We start from the raw sequence: 23,387 nt of genomic DNA, 5'->3' as shown, positions 1-23,387 counted from the left end.
GAGAGACTATACCCAACATGTACAATGACTTTGTACATTCTTCAAACAGGCCTCTGAGGTTGGGTATATTCATATTGTAGTTTTAAATGTTTTTCACCAACCTTATGTAGAAATAAAACACAAAAAACGAAAACTGGAATCTTGATAACTATGTACTGTATTTATAATAAATTATATTTGCCTGTATTTACAATAAATTATATTTAACTTTACAACTAAAATATATGAAATATACATTAAAATATACTGGGTTAAGAACAATAAAATACATTAAAATATACTAAATTAAAAGCGAGAAAACCATAGCTTTCGAAGGCTCCTGCCTTCTTCTTCAGCGGTATTTTCTTTGTTCTGCGGTGCGTCTTTAAATACCAGCAGGTTCAGACATAGCCCCTTTCTTTGTACTTTGTACAGCATTCATAGCTTGGGGCTTTTACCCTAGACTTAATTATGGCAACACCCTAATCAATTTTTTAAATACTACAGGATGTTGATAAATTTATTTCATGAATTTGTCAGTATTATGTGAGTTAACAATCTTTTTTTTTTGACTTGATAAAGGAAAACCTTATGGAGAAACATCATCAAAATAGAAGAAAGCTAATTTTAATAAATGGTTAATAAAAACAAATAATAGCAACATGAATGGAAATAAATTTCATTTTACTTTTATTGAAGATAGTATATTACAAAGTGGTATTTATTTATATATAAATGTGTAAAAATATATTTGTCAATAACTGTTCTTGCACACTTAATAATTTAAAGGATATCTTCTGCTAAAGGTATGATCAACTGTGGTTTCTCAATCTACAGAAGTTGAACTTTCAGAATAAATAGTACAGGATGAGCTTGATGAGTTTGGGGAAGGAGTACTATTATCAGTGCTGTTAAGATACTGAGTTAGATTTGGGAATAAAATATTACAGTATGAACCTATAGGATATTGATTTGATTGTGAAGGATATATGAAATGTGGCAAAACAGGATACACAAGTGGTATGGGAGAGCAGTGCTGCTGGTTTTGAAAATGAATATTTTTAAGAGCTTCCATCATTTGCATTTTAAACTCAATTTTCTGCATTGAAGACATTTTCTTCAAAATTGGAAGAAGGGATGATAAAAATAATTTGTCTTCATCAGCATCATCTTCCTTAGGCTGTTTTTGTGTAGTCTTTTGGCTATCCAAAAATGTCAAAAATTCTTTTTTGAACTCATTATTTTTGGGTTCCTTACATGAACCCCTAACTGAGATTGGTTCTGGAGACAGATTTTCCAAAGGTGGCATGTTGCTGTTTGGAAGTACATCATCATTAGTAGGTTGAGAAGCATCATTTAGTTCATCACTAACTTGTTCCTTATCAATCTCACTGAAGTTTCTTCCAGTTCTGTTAAGATAAAAACCATAATCATATAAAATCATATAAAATTAATATTCAAGGTACTATAAATGTACACATAAATAGCAGTCAATGGAACTTACCTTCTTCGTTCCATTATTGTGTCTAAAAACCTTAGCATATCAAAATGAATATACTTCTTCCTTGCTGCTGCACTTTTGTTAGAGTACTGTCGCCTTTTCTTAATATAAGTATCTCTAACATTTTTCCACTTTTTCTGCAATTCACGAACTGTAAACAAAATATATATTTTTAGTTTCTACATATTGAATATGTGAGTTAGTTTTATATACCTTTCCCTAACAATTTTTTTATTTGAAGATACCTGATTAGTGAAATACAGTGGCAACTCAAGGCTAGACTGTGCAACCAACAGTATTTTACCATTATTTTTTTTAATCAAATGAACTTGCTTTATATTTAGTCATTTAAATTACTTGGTACAATGACATAAAAGAGTAAACAATTTTGCTAAAGAGCAATATTATCTTCTCCTAGTGAACATCACACCAACATGGTGGTGCATGGAATAACCTAACTTTGTGATGTTGCATGGAATTGTTGATGCATTCAGCTGTGCAAATTTAGTATGGAAAAGTGATGTTTAACAAGTTAACAGCTGTAATGTAAAAAAAAAAAAAAAAAAAAAAAAGATGAGGGCTACCAACTTTTTTTTTGTTATTAAGGTGTTATTATTTTGAAAAATAAATAAAACATTTTTGCTCTAATAAAAAGCCTATAAAAACTCTAATTCTATTTCACTAAAATAAATTAGTCAAATTGTTCGATTTAAATTACATGGAAATTTTCATATTTTTTTTAGAAAAAAAAAAAAAAAATGTCAAAATAATGGTATTTTGACAATTTGGTATAATACCATAATGGTATTATAAAAGAACAATTATAGGGTATCATTATAATATAGATATGTTTTTAAAGATTGCACTTCCCATTTACTTAACTCAACAAGAAGAGTTGCTTTATTACAGGATCACTTTTAACACATTTCTTAAGGTAGCATCAGAATAGAATACCATCCGCAGAAAGTATATTGACCACCATCCAAAAGAGTTAATCATAAGTTCTACTTATATTAGCATTGTTAATATAATAGTTAACTTTGGCATCTAAATAGTATAGTTAAAAAAATATATTTATCCACAGTTAGACATTCATGAAATAAAAACCAAAAAAAAAAAAAAGAGAAGGAAATTATTATTATTATTATTATTATTACTATTAATAGTAATATAGTAGCAGATGACAAGAAAGCAGGCTTATAGGGTATCGGCCAAAAAAACCTATCACTTCTGATTTCACTTCTCTATCCTCTTTAATAGCTTATCTAGTTCTTCTTTGCATTTTTTTCAAAATACCTACCTCTACAACAACACAAGATTGGAGTTTGCTCTGACAATCAACTACCCTCTGGATCAGTGGCATAGCTACCATGTAGGCAGGCAAGGCATTTGCCTCCGGGCCCTTTAGGTACCTGGCATCTTTGACTGTCTCCTCTTTTTGCAATTTTCATTAATTAAGTAGGGGCCCGAAAAAGGGTAGCTACGCTACTGCTTTGGATGAATGCAAATTTCTATACATCCAACCTGTAACAATCCTTCCTCCAACTGAATTTATGCCCCCTCATGTGTGCAGTCTGAGCAAGAGGAAAGACACCATTAACACTGAACTTATCCAATCCATTCAGGGCCTTGAACAGGTGCCTAGTCTCCAGATGCAGCAATTTGCAAAAGGCAATTTGCAAAAGCCTTTCCTGGCAACACCATCTTTTTGTTCCCCTCCCCAATCTTATTGATTTTTTTTGCATCTGTCCAAACAGATCCATATCCTTTCTTAAATGAGGCTTCCTGACCTGCCTGTATCCAGTACTCAAAATATGGCCTAACCATTGCCTTATACTGTGGGATAATTACATCCTTATCCCTGCTGGAAAAATTCCTGTATATGATTGAGAAACCCCATGAGCTGTCATGGCAGCCTGTCTGCACTGCTCAGAGAACTTCATATCTGACTGCACAATTACCCTTTCCCCCCTGTTTCTTTTTATTCTGTACTGCCCTGAGTGTGGTTCCACACAGCTGGTATATTAATGTGGGATTACTGCTCCCCATATGAAACACCTTGCATTTGTCAATATTAAACTTTAATTGTCACTTCTTCGCCCATCTGCCTACCCTGCTAACCTTTGAATCACCTGCAAACAGATATGTTTTATATGCTTTCATCAATATCATTAATAAATAATAAATCCAGCAGCTCTTAATCTAAATTAAACTTAACTTAGCATCTAAATTCAACCCTAACTTTAAACTCCAATGGGTCCAGCACTGAACTCTGGGAAACTCCGCTAATAATATTAGTCCCAGAAGAGTGGTGGGCATTGATAATCACTTTCCATCTTCTCCACTCAATCATTCTTTTATCCATAGCAGCAACAACTAGCTTTTAACGCCACACTGCTTCAATTTGTATAGCAGCCTTTTATGGGAAGCAGTATCAAAAACTTTCCCGAAATCCATGTATATGATGTCAAAATTATTTTTTGCATCCAGTTCCTTTTTTAGTTTGTCATAATATCCAGTCAGATTGGTCACACAGGATCACCCCTTAACAAATCCATGCTCTAACTGCAGTATAACTGCATTCTTGTCTGCGGTCCTTTATTACTTCTCCATTATTTTCCTGGAACAGACATCAAGCTAACAGGTCTGTAATTACTCATGTCTTCCTTTGTTCTCACTTTGTGAATCGGGGATACATTTGCATATCATGACCCTTATCACTCCCCAGGGACTCACATCTGGTGAGTATGGACTTGGCACACCCAGGGTCCTGAGCTGGATATCATCATCTTTCTTTCTCTCTCTCTCTCTCAGGGTAACTCTGGAATTTTTTGGCTGGTGCAGCATAAGCCTCAGGCTTCCTTGCACCATATGGCTAATAATAATAATAATATCCAGTCCATAGAGTAATGCCCTGATGAATATGAGGCTATCCAAGGATGTTCTCATAATCATGATAAGGGTTTTCTTACCACCTTTGCTGCTTTAATATAATTGGATAGATTCCATCCACCCCAGATGCTTTTTTTTATGTTTAGCTGAACAATTTCTCTTTCACTTTCTTCTCAGTTATCACAAAATAATCTATTAGTGCTTGATACACTTCTGGCATCCACTTCCCTAAAGAATTCTTCATGTGTGAATGTAGATGCAGACTATTCGGTTTTTCAGCAACCTGACCAGGATCATGAACAGTTAAACCATCAATATCAAGTAGACAAATGTGATTCAACCCCTTTATTCTACTGTTAACATAAGTTAAGATGTGTTTGCTGCTTTTCTTTGCATTTTCTGACAGGAACTTCTCAAAATCTGCCTTAGCTTGCCTAATCTCCTTTTGTGATTTAATTGCAAATTGCAGTGCCTGGAGACTAGCCACCTGCAAAGTGATCTTATTGAGGTGTATACGGCTTTGAATGGATTGAGCAAGTTCAATGCTGATGGGATTCTTCCTCTTGCTCAGACTAAGCACATGAGGGGACATAAATTCAAATTGAGGAAGGATGGCTGCAGAATTGATGTACAGACATTGATAGCTTAAATAAATTCAAGCAAGAACTAGACAAACTATTAGAGGGAATGGATAGGTGAAATGGGAAGTTTTTTTTTTTTTAATTTCTTTTGGCTGATACTGTATAAGCTTGCTTTGTTGCATCATATGCCGCTACCAATGCTACTGCTAATTTCTTCCCTGAATGCTTCCCATTTAAAATTTGCTTTTGGTAACATCATCAGTTGGTCCCAATGCATAGAATTTAAAAACTGTCTGAGACTACTGTAGTCACTCACACAAAAGCAAAAGGCCCTCCCTTTATCCTTGACAGTAGTTATGTCTTTAAGTAAATCCCACAGTAGTATACTTTGATTTGGTTAATGAATGAAGAACCACTGCTGATAATTAGATCAAGAGTATTGCATTTTCTTGTTACATCTCTAACATTCTGCTGCAGAAAACAGTCATCCAATAAATCCACAATAGTCTTTCTGGTCTTTCCACTCACAAGTTTCAGTTCATATCTGAAAAGTTAAAACCTCCCATTCACATTGATAACATTTTAACATCTAAATTATGCCTTCCCCATATTCAATATGACAGCTGAAACTTTTATATTTACAAATCACTGGAACTAGTAATATTGCTTCTCTCTCTTCCTCTCATCCCCTGCTAAATTATCCATACTTTATACAGATGATAGTGGATGTTCTGTTGTTTCTCCATGCTTTATCTAAGAACTCTGCTTCTAGTTATCAGTATTCCTTGATTTCTGAAGCCAATATCAGTAAGTAAATATTGAAGAAAATTAATTAGATATATCTTTATATTTTAATCTTCATAACTTTTAAACTAATTGACCAATATTGATGAAATTTGTTAGGAATGAGATCTCAAGACAGTTACTATATTTCTATGAAGTTTACTTTGTTTATATAAATTCAGATATATATTCAGTATTTTTTTTTTTTTTTTTTTTTTGCAGTTCATAATAAAAAATTTTCCCCTAATTTTCTATGTTTAATATTTTCAGGTACTAATAACTTGATTAAAACCATCTGATAAATAAAATAAAAATGAATTTTATCTTCATATAATCCTGTGCTATGATATAAATGCCTATATCTTTTATCAATTGTTTTATATTTATTCACAATATATCCATAATCAATTCTTAAATCATACGTTTTAAGTAGAATTATCATAATATGAACTTATAGGAATAATCTGCTCATTGGAATAATCTGTAGTTTTGTGTTAAGAGATCAGCCATTAAATATAATCATTTTTAACAATAATTTTACTTGTAAATTAACTTTTTATTTAAAAATTCATCAGATAAATATAGATATATATTCTGATATAAATATAATTACAATATGAAGATTATAATGATTTATGCACCAACATCGAGCCATGATGATGAAGAGGTTGAAGAAATGTACACTGAAATTGAGAGTCTTCTAGATGAGCAGAAAACCCACTACACTATTATTATGGGGGACTTCAATGCTAAGGTTGGAAAAAGGCAAAACAGCGCAGAAAGAGGAACTATAGGAAATTTTGGAATTGGTGAAAGAAATAAAAGAGGTGAAAGACTTGTGGAATTTGCAGAATCTCAAGGAATGTCAGTAATGAACACTTTTTTTCAAGAAAAGGGTGAACAGAAAGTGGACATGGAAGAGTCCAAATGGATTAACAACTAATGAAATCGACTTCATCCTCACTAACAGAAGATATATTGTGAATGATGTTACCGTCCTGAATAAAGTAAACGTTGGAAGTGATCACAGAATGGTAAGATGTACACTTGATATAGATGTAGGAAAGGAAAGGAAAAAACTGACTCGAGTAAATAATACAAAGGTCTTTGAAATAACAGAGGAGGAGAAAAAGCAGTATGTACTGGAACTTAGAACAAGTTTGAGCTTCTGCAGACTGCTCAGGACCAAGATATCGACGAGGAATATTACAACTTTCTGAAAGTGATAAAGCCCAAGAAACCTATAGGGAAACAGAAATCCAAAGAAGAAAAAATTATTCAAGAAACACTTGTCATGATGAACCAAAGACGACAAATGAAGAGCAAGAAAAACACTGACAGGGAGAAAATTGAGTATACTGAGTTATGCAAAGCCATTAGAAAGAGACTCAGAGAGGACATAAGAAGATTTAACACAAGAAAAGTAGAACAAGCATTAAGGGAAAACAAAGGATTTAAATCAGCAGCCATGAGCAGTAATACAGAAAGACAAATGATACTGAAACTGAAGAATAGCGATGGTGTACTTATAAACAGCAGAGAAGGCATAATTCAAATAGCAGAAGACTACTATAGAGAATTATACAAGGAGCGAGGGAATGATACCAGCAGTGGGGAAGATGGATTGCAAAGTAGCAACACATACGACATACCCGATATTCTTCCTGATGAGGTAGAACATGCATTGAAGAAAATGAAGAATCGGAAAGCCCCGGGGGAAGATGAAGTTACTGTAGAGTTGTTAAAATTGGGAGGAAGAGACATAACACAAAAACTGGCAAGGCTCTTCACAAAGTGCATTAGAAAAGGTGTGATGCCTAAGCAGTGGAATAATGCAATCATAGTTTTGCTGCATAAGAAAGGAGATAAATCAGAAATTGGAAATTATAGACCAATTAGCTTGTTATCCCATATCTACAAGTTGTTCACAAGGGTCATTACTAACAGATTAGAAAGAATACTTGATGAGAATCAACCAAAAGAGCAAGCTGGCTTTAGGACAGGATTCTAAACTATGGATCACCTTCACGTAATATCACAGCTAATGGAGAAAGCAAATGAATATAAAACACCATTATGCCTGGCATTTGTGGATTATGAAAAGGCATTTGACTCCATACAGCATAAGCCAATGTTTCGGGCACTGCAAAGACAAGGCATAGATACTCCATATATTATGATTTTGAAGAAAATATATGAGAGTGCTACATCCTTTATTAGACTAGACAAAGACAGTAGGAAATTTAAAATCGAGAAAAAAGGAGTTCGACAAGGAGGCACAATATCTCCGAAGCTGTTTACTGCTGCCCTTGAGGAAGCTTTCAGAAGATTAGACTGGTCACAGAAAGGAGTCAATGTGAACAGAGAGTACCTAAACCATTTACGATTTGCAGATGACATTGTGGTCATAAGCCACGATCCCAAAGAATTAGAGGAAAATCTTAATCAGTTATGCACAGTTGGTAAGGATTTTGGACTAAAGATGAATATGGCTAAAACAAAAGTAATGATGAACAAGTATGCCACGGAAAGGGAAATAATGATTGAAGGAGCAGTAATTGAAAAGGTGGAGTCATATACTTATCTGGGACAAGTTATTAGCTGTAATAATGATAAATGGCTGGAAGTCAAGAGAAGAATAAATTTTGGATGGATAGCATTCAGGAAATATAGTCACATACTGAAGAGCAATATCCCAGTTTGTCTGAAACGTAAAATAATGAATCAATGTATACTCCCCACCATGACTTATGGAAGTGAAACTTGGGCACTCACCAAAAGAATGGAAGAGAAGCTAAGAACTACACAGCGAAGAATGGAACGAATTATATTGGGAATCAGACTGTTAGATAAGAAGAGAAACACATGGATTAGGCAGCAAACTCAAGTAAAGGACATTCTTATCAAAACTAAAGAACTAAAATGGTCTTGGGCAGGACACATAGCTCGAAGACATGATGACAGATGGACTAAGAAAATAACAGAATGGTACCCAAGAGGAGCTAGAAGAAAACCTGGAAGACAAAGGCGGAGATGGATAGATGAAATTCATGAGTTTTCGAGTAGTAAATGGATGGCCAGTGCTCAAAACAGAAGGAACTGGAAAGTTGCTGGAGAGGCCTTCATCCTGCAGTGGATTGAAAATGGCTGATGATGATGATGATGATAATATGTCATAAAAATTTATTTTCTATGATTAATGATACTTTAATCTGCGAAAGAAATAATGATAGTTTTCTATTTGAAATGTATACTTCTTTTAGTTATTTCTAACCCTTTAGATATGCTTCATTAAAATCTTCATTATATTTTATCTTTGTGGCTGTTTCAGCAACTGTTAAATCTTTAACTGGCTCTTGGTTCTTTGAATACATTTGAATCTGGGGTATTAGAGCTGTCAGGATATCAAAATGTATTTTTGAAATTTCACTTTAAATACTCAATTTAAAAAAAATTGTACTAAATATTCAACCAATGTTTTTATACTAACATTTGATGACACAGTCATAGCAGATGTGCCTTTAAAATATATTTAAAATCATTATTTTCTAAGGTTAAAATTTCATCTTCGTCAATTTTGATATTATTAGAGTTTAATATATATTTAAATTGCACATTAAATATCCTCCATGTAGAAAAAAATTAGTCATATTCCTGAAAAAAAGTAATATACTTTGATAGATCTTTCACACTAACATTTCTTTTAAGATAGTGGTGTGATATTCATAGTAACAGTTGATACATCTATATGCTTTCCACATTGGATGTTTTACTTCCATTTAATAGTAAATTAATTTTTAAGAACTTTTAAGCTTTCCCCACTAAATAATATTTCAAGATATCAGTTAATTTTATCACTTAATTGGAATGTGAACGCAGAGCTTTTTCATCTGCTGTGGGAGATAGAAAAGCTCTAAAGGAAATATATCTACTTCCCTTGAGGTCCTATGTGGGTGTAAGAAGATCCACGTTACCCTATCTCTGTATAACAGGAAATAAAAACTTATAATATTTACTTTATGTTTTATTAATTTTACGGCAGAGCAAGATTGCAACCATGGTGAGTTACATTTTTACAATATATTAAGAAATGGGATTGCTATCTCAATGCAGGTTGATGCAAAATTTGAATTAGCATCATCAACAATGCTTCTCTGCAATGTTTTTTGAGTCAACTGTCTGGAGAAGCTGTTATCTTTCCAGTGGCAGTGCTCAGACTTAAGCTCTTTAGAAATTACTACATTTGTTGATATAGTCAAAGTAAAGCAACTAATATTACTTTTAATTGATCAGATTGCCCATTAGGTGAACCTGCATTGAGATAGCAACCCCATTTCTTAATATACTGTAAAAATGTAACCAATTGGTAGTTTCTTCCAATCTGCTGCTTGGTTTTTGTTTAGATTCAATACATCTGTTCACTGCCTGACACAAGGTTGCTAACAATGCTACTTGCTGTTTGATGATGGAACCAAATAATTATGAAACTGGTCACAACAGTCTGTTGAGTTCTTAATGGATAATGAATTTGCCTTTAGTTGTTTCTAAAGTACTTAAGTTAGTGTTATCAACACCACTGGAGGGCCAGAGCATTCTCAGACAGTCTAATTAAAAACATAATTTTAGGGTAATTAAAAACATAGTCTAATTTTAGGGTTGAATTTGAAAGTGTCTGCAATTCTGCCCAGACACGATAGGAGGGAGTATATGATGAGAGCCTTGTCGATCAATTCGGCCCTGGAAAGATTGTGCAAGGCTCAAGGGGTAGAATTTTTTTCAGCCTGGACTGTACTTGTTAACAGGAGAGATTGCTTCTACAGGGATGGGATACACTTAAATAGAAAGGGTGCAAGAATATTTGCTGATGCTATCGAGGCAGTGTTAGGTGGGTCGGAAAACTGCTAGCTTGGGGGGAGACAAAGACCAATAGATTGACAGTAGCCACTGGCAGAGGTGAAAGAGATTCTTGCACTGCTTCTATTAGAATGAGCAGAAGCCTGAAAAACAAGATGCATGGTATTTCAGAGACTGCTGGGAGCCATTGCGGCACAAGTAAACACATGGGTTGTATTAGGGTAGCTAAGAATAGAAAAAGGTGCAGGTATACTTGCGTGTACACCAATGCTAGGAGTTTAGTAAATAAATTTGATGAATTTGAGGTATTGCTCAAAACATCGAAGGCAGATATTGTTGGGATATCAGAGACGTGGTGTCACACAGATATAAGGGATGCGGAACTGCAATTTGGGGAGTACAACGTCTACAGAAAGGATAGACAGGATAGGAAGGGGGGAGGTGTTATGCTATTAGTTAAGAAACACATGAAAACCAAGGAAGTGAAGCCAGTCGACATCGCTGGACAGTGCAGTGTGGAGTCAGTTTGGTGTGACATAAACATTGGAAGATCAAAATTGAGAGTAGGAGTGTGCTATAGGCCTAATGACTCTGATGAGTATAATAAGGAACTGTACAGGGAAATAGAGTGGGCCAGTAAATCAGAGTGTCTTATAATGGGAGATTTTAATTTCCCAGATATTGACTGGATTTTGGGGGCTGGTTACTCACACACTAGCAGGGCTTTTGTGGATTTATTGGATGATTGTTTTCTACATCAGCATGTTCGGGAGGCAACTAGAGGGAGTAATACTCTTGATTTGATTATCAGCAGTGATTCTTCATGCATTAAGAATCTGCAGATAAATGAACCACTAGGTGGCAGTGATCACAGTGTGCTGAAGTGGGATTTACTCAAAGAGGTAACTACCATTAGGGGTAAAGGGAAGGGTTATTGCTTCCGTAAAGGCGACTACGATGGACTGAGACAGTATTTAAATTCTATACAGTGGGACCAACTGATGATGTTACCAACAGCAAATTCAAAATGGGAAGCATTCAAAGAACTTATCTTGGAAGCTACTAGGCTTTACATACCAACTAAGAAATATTGTTCAAGGTTTAGGCCAAAATGGATGTCAGATGAACTAATGAGGCATATGGCAGAGAAGAAAAATGCATGGGATACATACAAATTAACACATGACACAGAAGCCTATGATAGATACAAGTTGATATGCAACCAAGTTACAAAGGAGGTTAGGCAGGCGAAGGCAGATTACGAGAAATCCTTGGCAAGGGATGCAAAGAAAAACAGCAAAGAGTTCTTTACTTATGTAAACTCTAGAAGGAAGGGGATGAATCAGATTGGTCCACTTGATATTGATGGGTCAAGTGTTGATGATCCTGCTCAGGCAGCTAACAAACTAAATGAATATTTTGCATCGACATTCACACATGAGGAGTTATTCAGCGAGGGGAATGCCAGAGGTGTATTCAACTCTAGCAGTAAGCTACAGAATCTTGAAATAACTGGGAGTAAAGTGGAGGAGAAACTGTTGAAGATAAACACAAGAAAGGCACCCGGGGTGGATGGGATCTATCCAGTTATATTAAAGGAGGCAGCAAAGGAAGTAAGCAAACCCTTAGCCATAATTATGAGCGCTTCCTTGGACTCAGGGGAGGTACCCATAGACTGGAAATGTGCAAATGTGACCCCAATTCACAAAGGAGGATCAAAGGCTGACACAAGTAATTATAGACCTGTGAGCTTAACTTCTGTTCCAGGAAAATTAATGGAGGCACTGGTTAAAGAAGCACTGCAGGATCATTTAGACAAGACTTCAGTTATAGCTCAGACACAGCATGGTTTTGTTAAGGGGAAGTCTTGCCTGACCAACTTGATTGGATACTATGATGCAGTCACAAAAGAACTGGATGCAGGGAATAACTTTGATATTATATACTTGGATCTTAGAAAGGCTTTTGATACTGTTGCACATGGAAGACTGCTACACAAATTGGAGCAGTGTGACATTGGAGGCAAATTGCTGCTATGGATAAAGGGGTGGTTGAGGGGGAGAAGACAGAGAGTGGTAATCAATGGACACTGCTCATCGTGGACTGATGTTATTAGTGGAGTCCCTCAGGGCTCAGTGTTGGGTCCATTATTGTTTTCTGTATTTATAAATGATATTGATGATGGTATATCGGACTTAATGTCCAAGTTTGCAGACGATACAAAGGTTGGCAGGGTTGTCAAGGACACTACTGACACTATGCTGCTGCAACAGGATCTGGAAAGGTTGAGCAGATGGGCTGAGAGGTGGCAAATGAAGTTTAACATTGACAAATGTAAAGTACTACACATGGGAAACAGCAACCCCAGAGCAACGTATCAACTCTGTGGTACAACACTGACAGTGGTAGAGAATGAAAGGGACTTGGGGGTGGTTGTGCAGGCAGATATGAAGTTCTCTGAGCAGTGCAGACGGGCTGCAAGAGTAGCTCATGGAGTATTGTCAATGATATACAGGAATTTTTCCAGCAGGGATAAGGAGGTGATTATTCCATTGTATAAGGCGATGGTCAGGCCACACCTAGAGTACTGTATACAGGTCTGGAGGCCTCATTTCAAGAAGGATGTAGAGCTGCTGGAACGAGTACAGAGAAGGGCAACAAGATTAGTGAATGGAACAAAGGGGTGCTCTTACGAAGAAAGGCTTAAGTTTTGCAAATTACAGTGTCTGGAGACTAGGCACCAGCGAGGTGATCTGATAGAGGTGTATAAAGCCTTGAATGGTTTAAGCATGCTCAATGCTGATGGGATTCTTCCTCTAGCTCAGAAAAATCACCTGAGAGGGCATAAATTCAAATTGAGGAAAGACAGATGTAGGATAGACGTGCGGAAATTTGCCTTTAGCCAGCGCGTGGTTGGTTGGTGGAACAGACTTCCATCCCTTGTGGTGCAGGTTGATAGCCTAAATAAGTTTAAGGCTCAGCTGGACAGGTATTTTGAACGAACAGAGGGGTGAAGTGGAAGTGGTTTTTTTTTTTTTTTTTTTTTTTTTTTGGCTGATGCTGCATAAGCTTGCTTTCTTGCATCAAATGCCTCTAGTAATGCTAATGCTAATAATGCAGAAAAGCACTGCTGATGAGTATATTTCAGTTACATATTTATTTATATAAAATTATTGAAGATGTAGGTATTGTCATGATGTTTTACATCATTTTATTAAAAAATATGAGGCAACATAATTAAAATAATGTTTTTTGGTTTTGACTACATTGCTTTGAATATAAATTTAGAAATGGAGTCCATTTTATCTCCAAGCTTATTTATTTTATCTCATAATAAAATAAATAAGCTTTCTATTTACACTCCAGAACTGCCACCAGATTTCAAAGAATTTTCTTTTATTTAATGAATTTGGCACCATAACTCAGAACTTTAACTTGTATCAGACATGAAATAAAATTCTGAAAATATATGATACTAATTTGAAAAAAAAAGAAAAAAGAAAAACAAAAAAGGTATGTTGACATTGCTTTTGTATATTTCACATTTTATAATTGATTAAAAAACAGAACTTGATGTTTCCAAAAGTGTCTCTATATTTTTACATAATAGAACAACATATTCACTTGTTTATAAATGACTTTTTCATATTATGGCCAGGTCAAACCTCTACAGCCTAAAATTTGTATCTGTTTAGAACTTTGCTTAATTACATTACTAAGTAAAGCAATATTTATGAATAGATTTTAAAGAAAAGCTGATTTATAAATTAAATAGATTTTTATTAAATTTTTCAAATATGTGCATTTTATCAATTGTTGATCATAAAAAAATATTTAAATACTTTTTATTACCTTTAACTTCCTTTTCTGCCATTTCTTTTTCTTCCCAATCAGGCCATAATGCTAAGGCCACTTCTTCCCATGACTTCTTTGTAGCATCCTTATTGAGGTATTTATCATCGATTGGGTCCCATAAACACCGCCGAGTTTCGACCCTTAGGATCAAACTTTCAATGTCTATACTCTCTTTGAAAGTTTGAGAAATACTGCTGCATTGAACATCATCTTCCTCCATATTAACTTCACTGAAGTTTCTTGCAGTGCTGTTGAGAAAAAAAAAGGAACAATTGATAAATTTATAAAAAGCCAGTTTAATATTCAAGATACAGTACAGTATTTGATTTAATCCATCAGGGTTCCAGAAAGGTGTGGAACTTTGGGACAAGAATAAGATCAAGCTACTTTAAAAAGGTATTTTTAACAGTGGCATACGTACCTCTGAAGCATAAAACATGTTATATTCAAGAGGTATATTGGAGAGAACCCAAGGTATAAAAGATAAAAAGGCTGATTACTGGGGAATTATTTTAATATGGTTTGAATAGTTATTTTTATTGGTTTGTCCTTGGACAGTGGGGTTGTTTACCTTCTGTTGATTCAGGCCAAAATAGACTACACAAGGAAATAATCTGGATTGGTAAGTTTTCCTTCCGACTATTAATATTTAGTTAAAGAGCTGAGGATTTCTGTACATTGCCTTCTTTCAACAAACTCTGTTATTATTTTATTTAAAATTTCCAATTGTCATTTTAGTTTCATTAATTTAGTTAGGTTAGAAATATGGTATCAGGTCAGAAATACTTCTAAAGTATCAGATTTCACTAAGGTGTTATGATAATTTGGCTTTCAAAACTTACATTTTCCTTCCTCTTTTCTCATCTACTTTCTTTAGACTTGGTAATGGAGTCCCCAAAAGGTTCCAAAACACTGTTGGATTTCTGGAAAGATAATGTGGCAATTTGGAATGTATTTTGCAGTAACTGATCTACAGAGGTCAGTTACTGCAAAAAGTACTTTTCATAATTTTTTTTTTTTTTTTTTATCTCTTGGAGTTAAACTATCTGTTTGTCTTCCTACACTATGTCACTGTTCTCCAATTCCAGAGTAGTCATAAATAAGATGATAAGTTTACTGGCTGTACAGAGATTATTCTTTGTGGATGTGATGGCTGTTTCCACAGAAGTGGGGACAGATAAATTTAGCAAACACTACCATGAATGAAACTGAATAATCCACAGAGCAGTCAGAAAATTAATTGCAAGTTTAACACTGGTGGTAACTTCCCCCACTCATAATGAAGCCTATAGCACAGAATCTGACAGGTGAAAATTTTCTTTTTAATTTCTGGAAAAAGGTTTTTGTTTTTTGGGGTTTTTGAATGATGCTTGGAGTATATTAATATTTTATCTCTTCTTAATGAATTGTAACAGTCATGTAATTTTTTACCTTTTAATACAAAAATATTAACAGGTGTAAAATATTTTTACACCTGCTAAAAATGCAGGTGTAAAAAAGCATTTAATGACACATTAAAACCATTAAAAGCATTATGAGTATACAGTTAAAAAAAAAAAAAAATATATATATATAATACATATATTAGATACTATTATTTACTTTCACTTTCAAATTGCTTCAAAATTTATTTAAAATTTGGCAGATCACAAAATGTGCAAAATTTCAATATTACAAATGTTGCTAACTACTCTCTCTTGTGAGTGAATATCATCCTCAGGGTTTTTGTGTTTATTCAAAAATAATAACAAATCTTTCAAAATATGTTAGGTGAAAAGCTGCAGTCCCTCATTTCGAGTGTTAAGACACCAGTCCCCCCCCACTGCAGAGTGGATTAGTGTATCGTATTTCCTGCTGTGATTGCAGTGGCTGTTATGATGGGGAAACTGGCAAAAGACTCAGTAATTGGGTCTCTGAGAATGAGAAAGCCATCGGTTCGGCAGACATGGATCACTCCGCGATTTCTGAGCACTTCTGGTCTACCAGGCACAACATCGATCTACGCCGTGATGTCGAGATTATTGACTGATCTCGCATTTACCGTTGCTGTGTCTTGTTGGAATCGCTCCACATCTCGTGTTGTAGTGGTTCCTTAAACCAGAACAGAGGATGTTGCATCAGCCCCATTACTAAGGCAGCCATCCTCCTAGATGACAAATGTTGGCACCCTGAGCATTCACAAGTATTACAACTACAACTGCAAGCCTCCACTTCAACCAGCTAATTGTTGCAAGCATCTGTAACATGCAATTTTCACTACACACAACCATCATGGCATGCACATGATATTCTGTATTTTTACAATAATGGTCACAGTCACAACTGAAGAAGGACATCCTCAATCCGAAAACTTTTGTGTTTATTACTTTTGTTTTTTGTTCCTAGTTTATGAAATGAATTTTAACTCAACCCATTTATTTAATTCTGTTTTTTCCAGTGACGCAACATTGTTTCTCCAAGTATGTTAGTTATGACTGTTAACAACTAATGATATCTGTAGATCATATTGGAGAGTTCTATAAATAAGAAACAACAAACAATTCTGAGATTCGTACCATCAGTACCAATCAGGCTTCTGTGGTAATGTTACAATGAACAAACGTGGTGGCATGTAACTAAACAGAATTTCTCACACAATAATTCTGGGAAAGTGATAAAAAAAAAAAAAAAAAAAACCAAAATCATGCCCAGTAAAAATTTATCTATATTAAGGAAGGTACAGAAAATTACAAATTTTTATCTTGAACCAACAATTAACAGAGTTGTTATTTTTGAGAAGAACCTCACAGGTATATTGCTGTCACTACAGAGTTAAACTTTAAATAAGAATAGTATTGAGTAGAGCACAAAACAAGACTCCCTAGAAACACTTTATATATTTGTATGCAATTTATATTATTATTTATAAGTGCATAATTATTTTTATAAGTGCAATATTTAAGGTAAATATTTAATACTTTATATATAAGTATATAAAAAACCATATACTTATAAACTGTAAAAAGCTATATAAAAAGCATATTTTTTTGAAAGAGAAAATATGCAGGTGTGCATAATGCTGGTGGAATAATGTAACATTTTTATGTTACATTATTCCACCTTTTTTCATTACACTTTTTTGTAATGCTTTTCATAATGCAAATTATTATTATTATTATTAGCCATTTGGTGCAAGGAAGCCTGAGGCTTATGCTGCACCAGCTGGAAAAAAAAAATCCCGCATTACTCTGAGAGAGAGAGAGAAAGAGAGAGAGAGAGAGAGAGAGAGAGATTAGAGGTCAGAAGTAGAAGGGAATCACCAAGAAAGCAAGAAAGAAGAATAATGATATCCAGCTCAGGACACTGGGTTTGCCAAGCCCATACTCACCAGATGTGAGCCCCTGGGGTATATTCAACTAACCATGCTAAAGGTGTTTTCAATGTCAAAAATAGACTGGAAGAGACCATCAATAGCCAGAATCCAGATTTGCCATTTCATTGGTGGACTGCAACCTGTTCTTATTATGGACAAGGCATATGTACTGAAATTTCTTTGTTGAGCACAGGTGTACAGCTCTATTAGACAGAACTGGGAACTGGAGGCATGAAAATATAATGGTCTGAACAATACAAATGGATGCACTATGGGAAAAATGTTACTGGTTCAGCAGAGCTGTAAGTAAACATTAATAGTTGTAAAAGAATTGACATAATTATAGTAGGGATGGCAGGGATTAATGTATGAGAAAAAGTTCTAATTTATTTGAAAGTGAATAATAAAGAAGATTATATCATTTATTGGTTGTGTGATCTTTTAAACTGCTATTAAGATGGCAATATATGATTAATATTACAATTATGAAAGAGAAAAATGAGAAAAGTATGAGTGATAGAGAAATAAAACAAGGTTTAAATGAAATAATTGATTAGGAGCGAAGATAAAATAAATATTATATTTAATGGCTATCTGCACTAAAGATAAAATAATTTGCAATTTTTCAATCTACAGAAGATGAACTTTCAAAATAAATAATACAAGACTTGATGGGGTTTGAGGAAGAGTGCTATTGTCTGAGCTGCAAAGCTCAGAACACCACACTTTGAGCTGTGTGTGTTATTTATTTTGTTATTTGTTTTTTTTTTTTAGGAGCATTAGCAACTAAGGCCATATTGCTCCGGGATATGCAGTGGTCATTCCCTGACCTTTCCGCATCCTCCGTATTTGGTGGTGACGGGTTCGAATCCCGGTCTAATCAAGAAGCGTTTGCTACGCACTGCTGCTCCTTCCCACCTGGCTACGGAGGTGTGTGTGTGTGTGTGTGTGTGAGTGAGTGAAGGTATTGGATTTGGGATGGAATATTGCAGTATGAACTTACAGGATATTGATTTAACTGTAAAGAATATTTGTAAGATACCATCACAGAATACATAAGTGACTGGGAGGACAGTGTTGCTGATTTTAAAACTTTTTTAAAACTCATTTTAAAACAGTGTTGCTAAATGCAGAAAATTGACAGGCAAAAGACAGACATCTTTTTATTTCCATCAACATCATCTTCCTTAGGTTGTTATTTTGTAGTCTCTCAGTTGCTTAGAAAAGTTAGAAATTCTTTCTTTAACATTTTAATTTTGGTCTTCTTACACGAATGACTAATCAAGCCTGGTTCTGGGGAAACATATTCCAATAGTGCCATTTGCTGTTTGGAGATGCATTAGCATTTAACAGTTTGAGAAGCATCATCCTACTCTTTATCAACTTCATTGAAGCTGTTTGCAGTCAAGAGCAAAATAATAATCATATAAATTTATAGAAAGCTAGCTTAATATTCATTCATTAATAATATAGAAAGTTAGCTTAATGTGAATGATTTCATGTGAACAGCCGTAAAAATTTACCTTCGTCGTTCCATTATCTTGTCTAAAAACCTTAGCATATCAAAATGAATATACTTTTTCCTTGCTACTTCACCTCCTTTGTTAGAACACTGTCGCCATTTTTTTATATAAGAGTCTCTGAGGTTTTTCCATTTTTTCTGCAATTCACGAACTGTACAAAAAAAAAAAAAAAAAGTTTAATTTCTACATACCAAATATGTACAACAGAAATTTTGTAACAAGGCTTTAAAAATGTATCATAAATAACTTATTACCATTATCTATATATTTATTACGGAAGCCGTTTTCTTTACTCTGTCAGTGTGAATGATAGGCTTAACTGATTGGACTGGAAGTGGTCTCAAATTGAAGCTATTTCTTCCTAGGTGTGCACAAAAGTGTTAAAATTTAAAAATTTCTGAATAGTTTTATTTAGGACCGGGTCAGTTTTGTAGTACAAACGAGAATAGCCACAGGAAGATGTTAACTGTTAAACAAACAGTTGTCTAAGTTGATAAGGCATTTTTTTCTGATTAACAATTTGCACTTTAACTATTTAACTGACAATTAACAATTTGCACTTTAACTATTTAATTGATTAACAATTTACATGTTTGCACAATCGTGTTGTTTGTTCCGAAAAAAAAAAAAATGATGAAAATAATAATTCTCTAGCCTTAAAAGAAAGAACTAATCCTTAGAATTCCATTGCACTGCTCACTCACACACACACTCATTGCCATTCATTATGTTTAATATGTTCAGAACTCATGCCTGGTGATTCACTACAATATAAGAATGTTAACACAATTATATCTGAAGATACTGAAGAACTTTTGCGATATCCAACCGAATTCCTGGACAGCCTCAGTTTAAGTGGTTTATCACCCAACATTTTAGAGTGGAAGGTAGGAGAAGTTGTTATTTTACTGTGGAATATGGCAATTTCAGAAGGATTGATCAGTGGTATGGGACTTATAGTCAAACTTATGAATCAGAATTGTTTGGATCTAGAAATAATAACAGGAGAAGCTAAAGGAAAATGGGTACTCTTACCACATGTAGATTTGACTCCATCCGATTTGACTTTGCCATTCCCATTTAAGAGATGGCAGTTTCCTATTCGGCTGGCTTTTGCGATGACTATAAATAAAAGTCAGGGGCAAATGTTTGATAGAGTCAGAATTTCATTTACTAATCCTGTATTTAGTCATGGCCAATTGTATGTAGCAATGTCTCGGGTCAGATCATTCCAGCATGTTAAGATAAGGTTACCAGAAGGGCACAAGAATACAAAAAATGTTGTTTTCAAAGAAGTATTATAGAGACTGTACTACATTCTAAGAAGTTGGGACGCAACATGAGTCATGGTACATTTTTACACTTCCACATCGACTTTTCCCAGAAAATTGAGGAAGTGTAAGTGAAGAACAAAGTGAGAGGTTTTACCAGAACATTAAAGACATGGATATGAGGTACCAGGGGAGGCGATCAATTTTTAAAATGAAAGGTGAGATTTTAGTGGACTTTTTACTATTCTGCCCTTTTTAGTAGTATTTTTAAGATGTATTTGAAAATTGTGAAATTTTCGCAATGAGTACTGCTAGTAGTCTATCTGATGGTAATTGTTGTTGTTATTTGGTTTTTAGGAGCATTAGCAACTAAGGCTATATTTCCCTGGGGATATGCGGTGGTCATTCCCTGACCTTTCTGCATCCTCTGTATTTGGTGGTCATGGGCTCGAACCCCAGTCTAATCAAGAAGCGTGTGCTATGCACTGCTGCTCCTGCCCACCTGGCTATGGAGGTGCCCCTATCTGATGGTAAAAAAGCAAAAGATGATAACTGCATTTATAATTAAAACTAAAATACTACAATAATACTTTACGTTTAAAGCAGACAAAAATTAATCATATTAAAAGTCTCATAAAGGATGCAACATTATTTTAAGTGAAATAATAATCTGGTGGCTTTCTTCAGTTTTTTATTACCACTATTAACTGCTTCAGCTAAAACTGTTTTTGGAAAGATTTTGACTTATGAATTATATGACACAGAAGCTGTGGTAGATATAAGCTAGTCTGTAATGAAGTCGCAGAGGCAGATTACAAGAAATCTTTGGCAAAGGATGCAAAGAAAAACAACAAAGACAACATAGGAAGGGGATGAATCAGATCGGTCCACTTGACATCGATGATTGAACTCTTGAAGATCCTGCTCATGTTCCTGACAGACTGTATGGGTGATTTGTATCTACATTCACACACAAGGAATTCTGTAGGGAAGTGGAGGGTAAAAGTTTATCAAACTCTAACATGGAGCTAAATGATTTTGTAATAACTGAGAGGAAAGTGGAAGAGAAATTGTTGAAGATAAACATAAGAAAGGCACCTGGGGTGGATGGGATCTATACAATTATATTAAGGGAGGCAGTAGAGGAAGTAAGCAAACCCTTAGCCATAATTATAAGAGCGTCCTTGGATTCGGGGGATATCCCCATGGATTGGAGATGTGCAAATGTATCTCCAATTCACAAAGGGGGATCAAAGGGTGACACGAGTAATTGCAGACCTGTTAGTTTAACTTTGTTCCAGGGAAAATAATGGAGTCACTGGTTAAAGAAGCATTTCAGGATCATCTAGACAAGAAAGCATTAATAATTCAGACACAGCATGGGTTTGTTAAGGGGAAGTCTTGCCTGACCAATTTGATTGAATACTATGACGTGGTCACAAAGGAACTGGATGCAAAAATAATTCTGATATCATATTATTTGGATTTCAGAAATGCTTTTGATACAGTTGTTGTTTTTTGCATTTATCAATTGTTGACCTATTGTTGTTTTTTGTATTTAGCAATTGTTGACCAATTGTTATTTTTTGTATTTATCAATGACACTGATGAAGGTATATCAGATTTAATGCGCAAGTTTGCATATGATACAAAGGCTGGCAGGGTTGTTAATAACAGTATGCTAGTGCAACAGGATCTAGAAAAGTTTGGCAAGTGGGCTGAGAAGTGGTAACTAAAGTTTAACATTGACAAATGCAGAGTACTGCATATGGGTAACAGTAACCTCAGAGTAATGTACCAACTGTGTGGTACTCAGGGTAGTGGAGAATGAAAAAAAGACATATGATAATCATGCAGGCAGATATGAAGTTCTCTGAGCAGTGCAGACAGGCAGCCAGAATAGTTCATGGGGTTTTGTCAGTGATATACAGGAATTTTTCTAGCAGGGATAAGGAGGTGATTATCCCTTTGTATGAGGTAATGGTGAGGTCAAAAACCTTGAGTACTGCATATAGGTCTGGAGGCCTGATTTTAGGAAGGATGTAGAGCTGCTGGAGTGAGTACAGAGAAGGGCAATGAGATTGGTGAAGGGAACAAAGGGGTTCTCTTACCAAGAAAGACTTCAGTTCTGCAAATTGTAGTGTCTATCATCTGTGAGGTGATCTGATTGAGGTGTTTAAGGATTTGAATGGTTTAAGCAAGCTCAATGCTCAATAGATGTGTGGAAATTTTTTGCCTTTAGCCAATGATCAGTTGATTGCTGGGACAAACTTCCATCTGTCATTGTGGCAGTTGATAGTTTAAATAAATTCAAAGAACTAGACAAATTTTGGAGGGAATGGACAGGTAAAATGGGTAGTGTATTTTTTTTTTTTTTTTGGCTGATGCTGTATAAGCTTGCTTTCTTAGATCATATGCCATTGCTAATGCTAATGGTAATTAGTCTGGGTGCGAGGTTAGCCTGTGCAGACATTGCTCCTTAAAGCTCTTCAAACAGAGAAGTTTTTCCTGATTTATTTTCTGCTTTATTAGTTTAAATTGTCATATTAACTTATTTTCTAGAGTAGCTTTATATTCCTAGTTACGATACTTGTTTAAAGTTTAACTTAGACAGAGATTTTGTAGATATTACTTAGTATCGGTAACGGTATCAAATCCACGTGTCACAAACCAAATTTTTTTTTTTTTTTTTTTTTAACCAAATTTAGTCGATTTATTAACCAACTGTTATATCAAATTATCTTCTATAAGTAGATTATAGACCTAGTCAGGATCCTTAGTTTATTCTAAATTGAG

General features: G+C 34.7%; 1 protein-coding gene across 1 annotated transcript in view; it reads right to left on the bottom strand.

Annotated features, from left to right (window-relative positions):
- Positions 1 to 805: 805 nt before the first annotated feature.
- The window catches only part of LOC150084108 (uncharacterized), a 46,167-nt gene continuing 23,585 nt past the window's right edge, over positions 806 to 23,387 (bottom strand). The window contains exons 6-9 of the mRNA XM_090375039.1: positions 19,321 to 19,471; positions 14,443 to 14,693; positions 1,484 to 1,631; positions 806 to 1,388 (exon numbers count right to left, since the gene is read on the bottom strand). Of these exons, the coding sequence (XP_090231165.1) occupies positions 806 to 1,388; positions 1,484 to 1,631; positions 14,443 to 14,693; positions 19,321 to 19,471 (1,133 nt within the window). The remainder of the gene's footprint in view (positions 1,389 to 1,483; positions 1,632 to 14,442; positions 14,694 to 19,320; positions 19,472 to 23,387) is intronic.

This window comes from Mastigoproctus giganteus, chromosome 6 (assembly GCF_048544385.1).
Source record: "Mastigoproctus giganteus isolate SK-2022 chromosome 6, ASM4854438v1, whole genome shotgun sequence".
In the NCBI taxonomy this organism is placed as follows: Eukaryota; Metazoa; Arthropoda; class Arachnida; order Uropygi; family Thelyphonidae; genus Mastigoproctus; species Mastigoproctus giganteus.
This window is presented reverse-complemented; position numbering and strand designations above follow the sequence as displayed.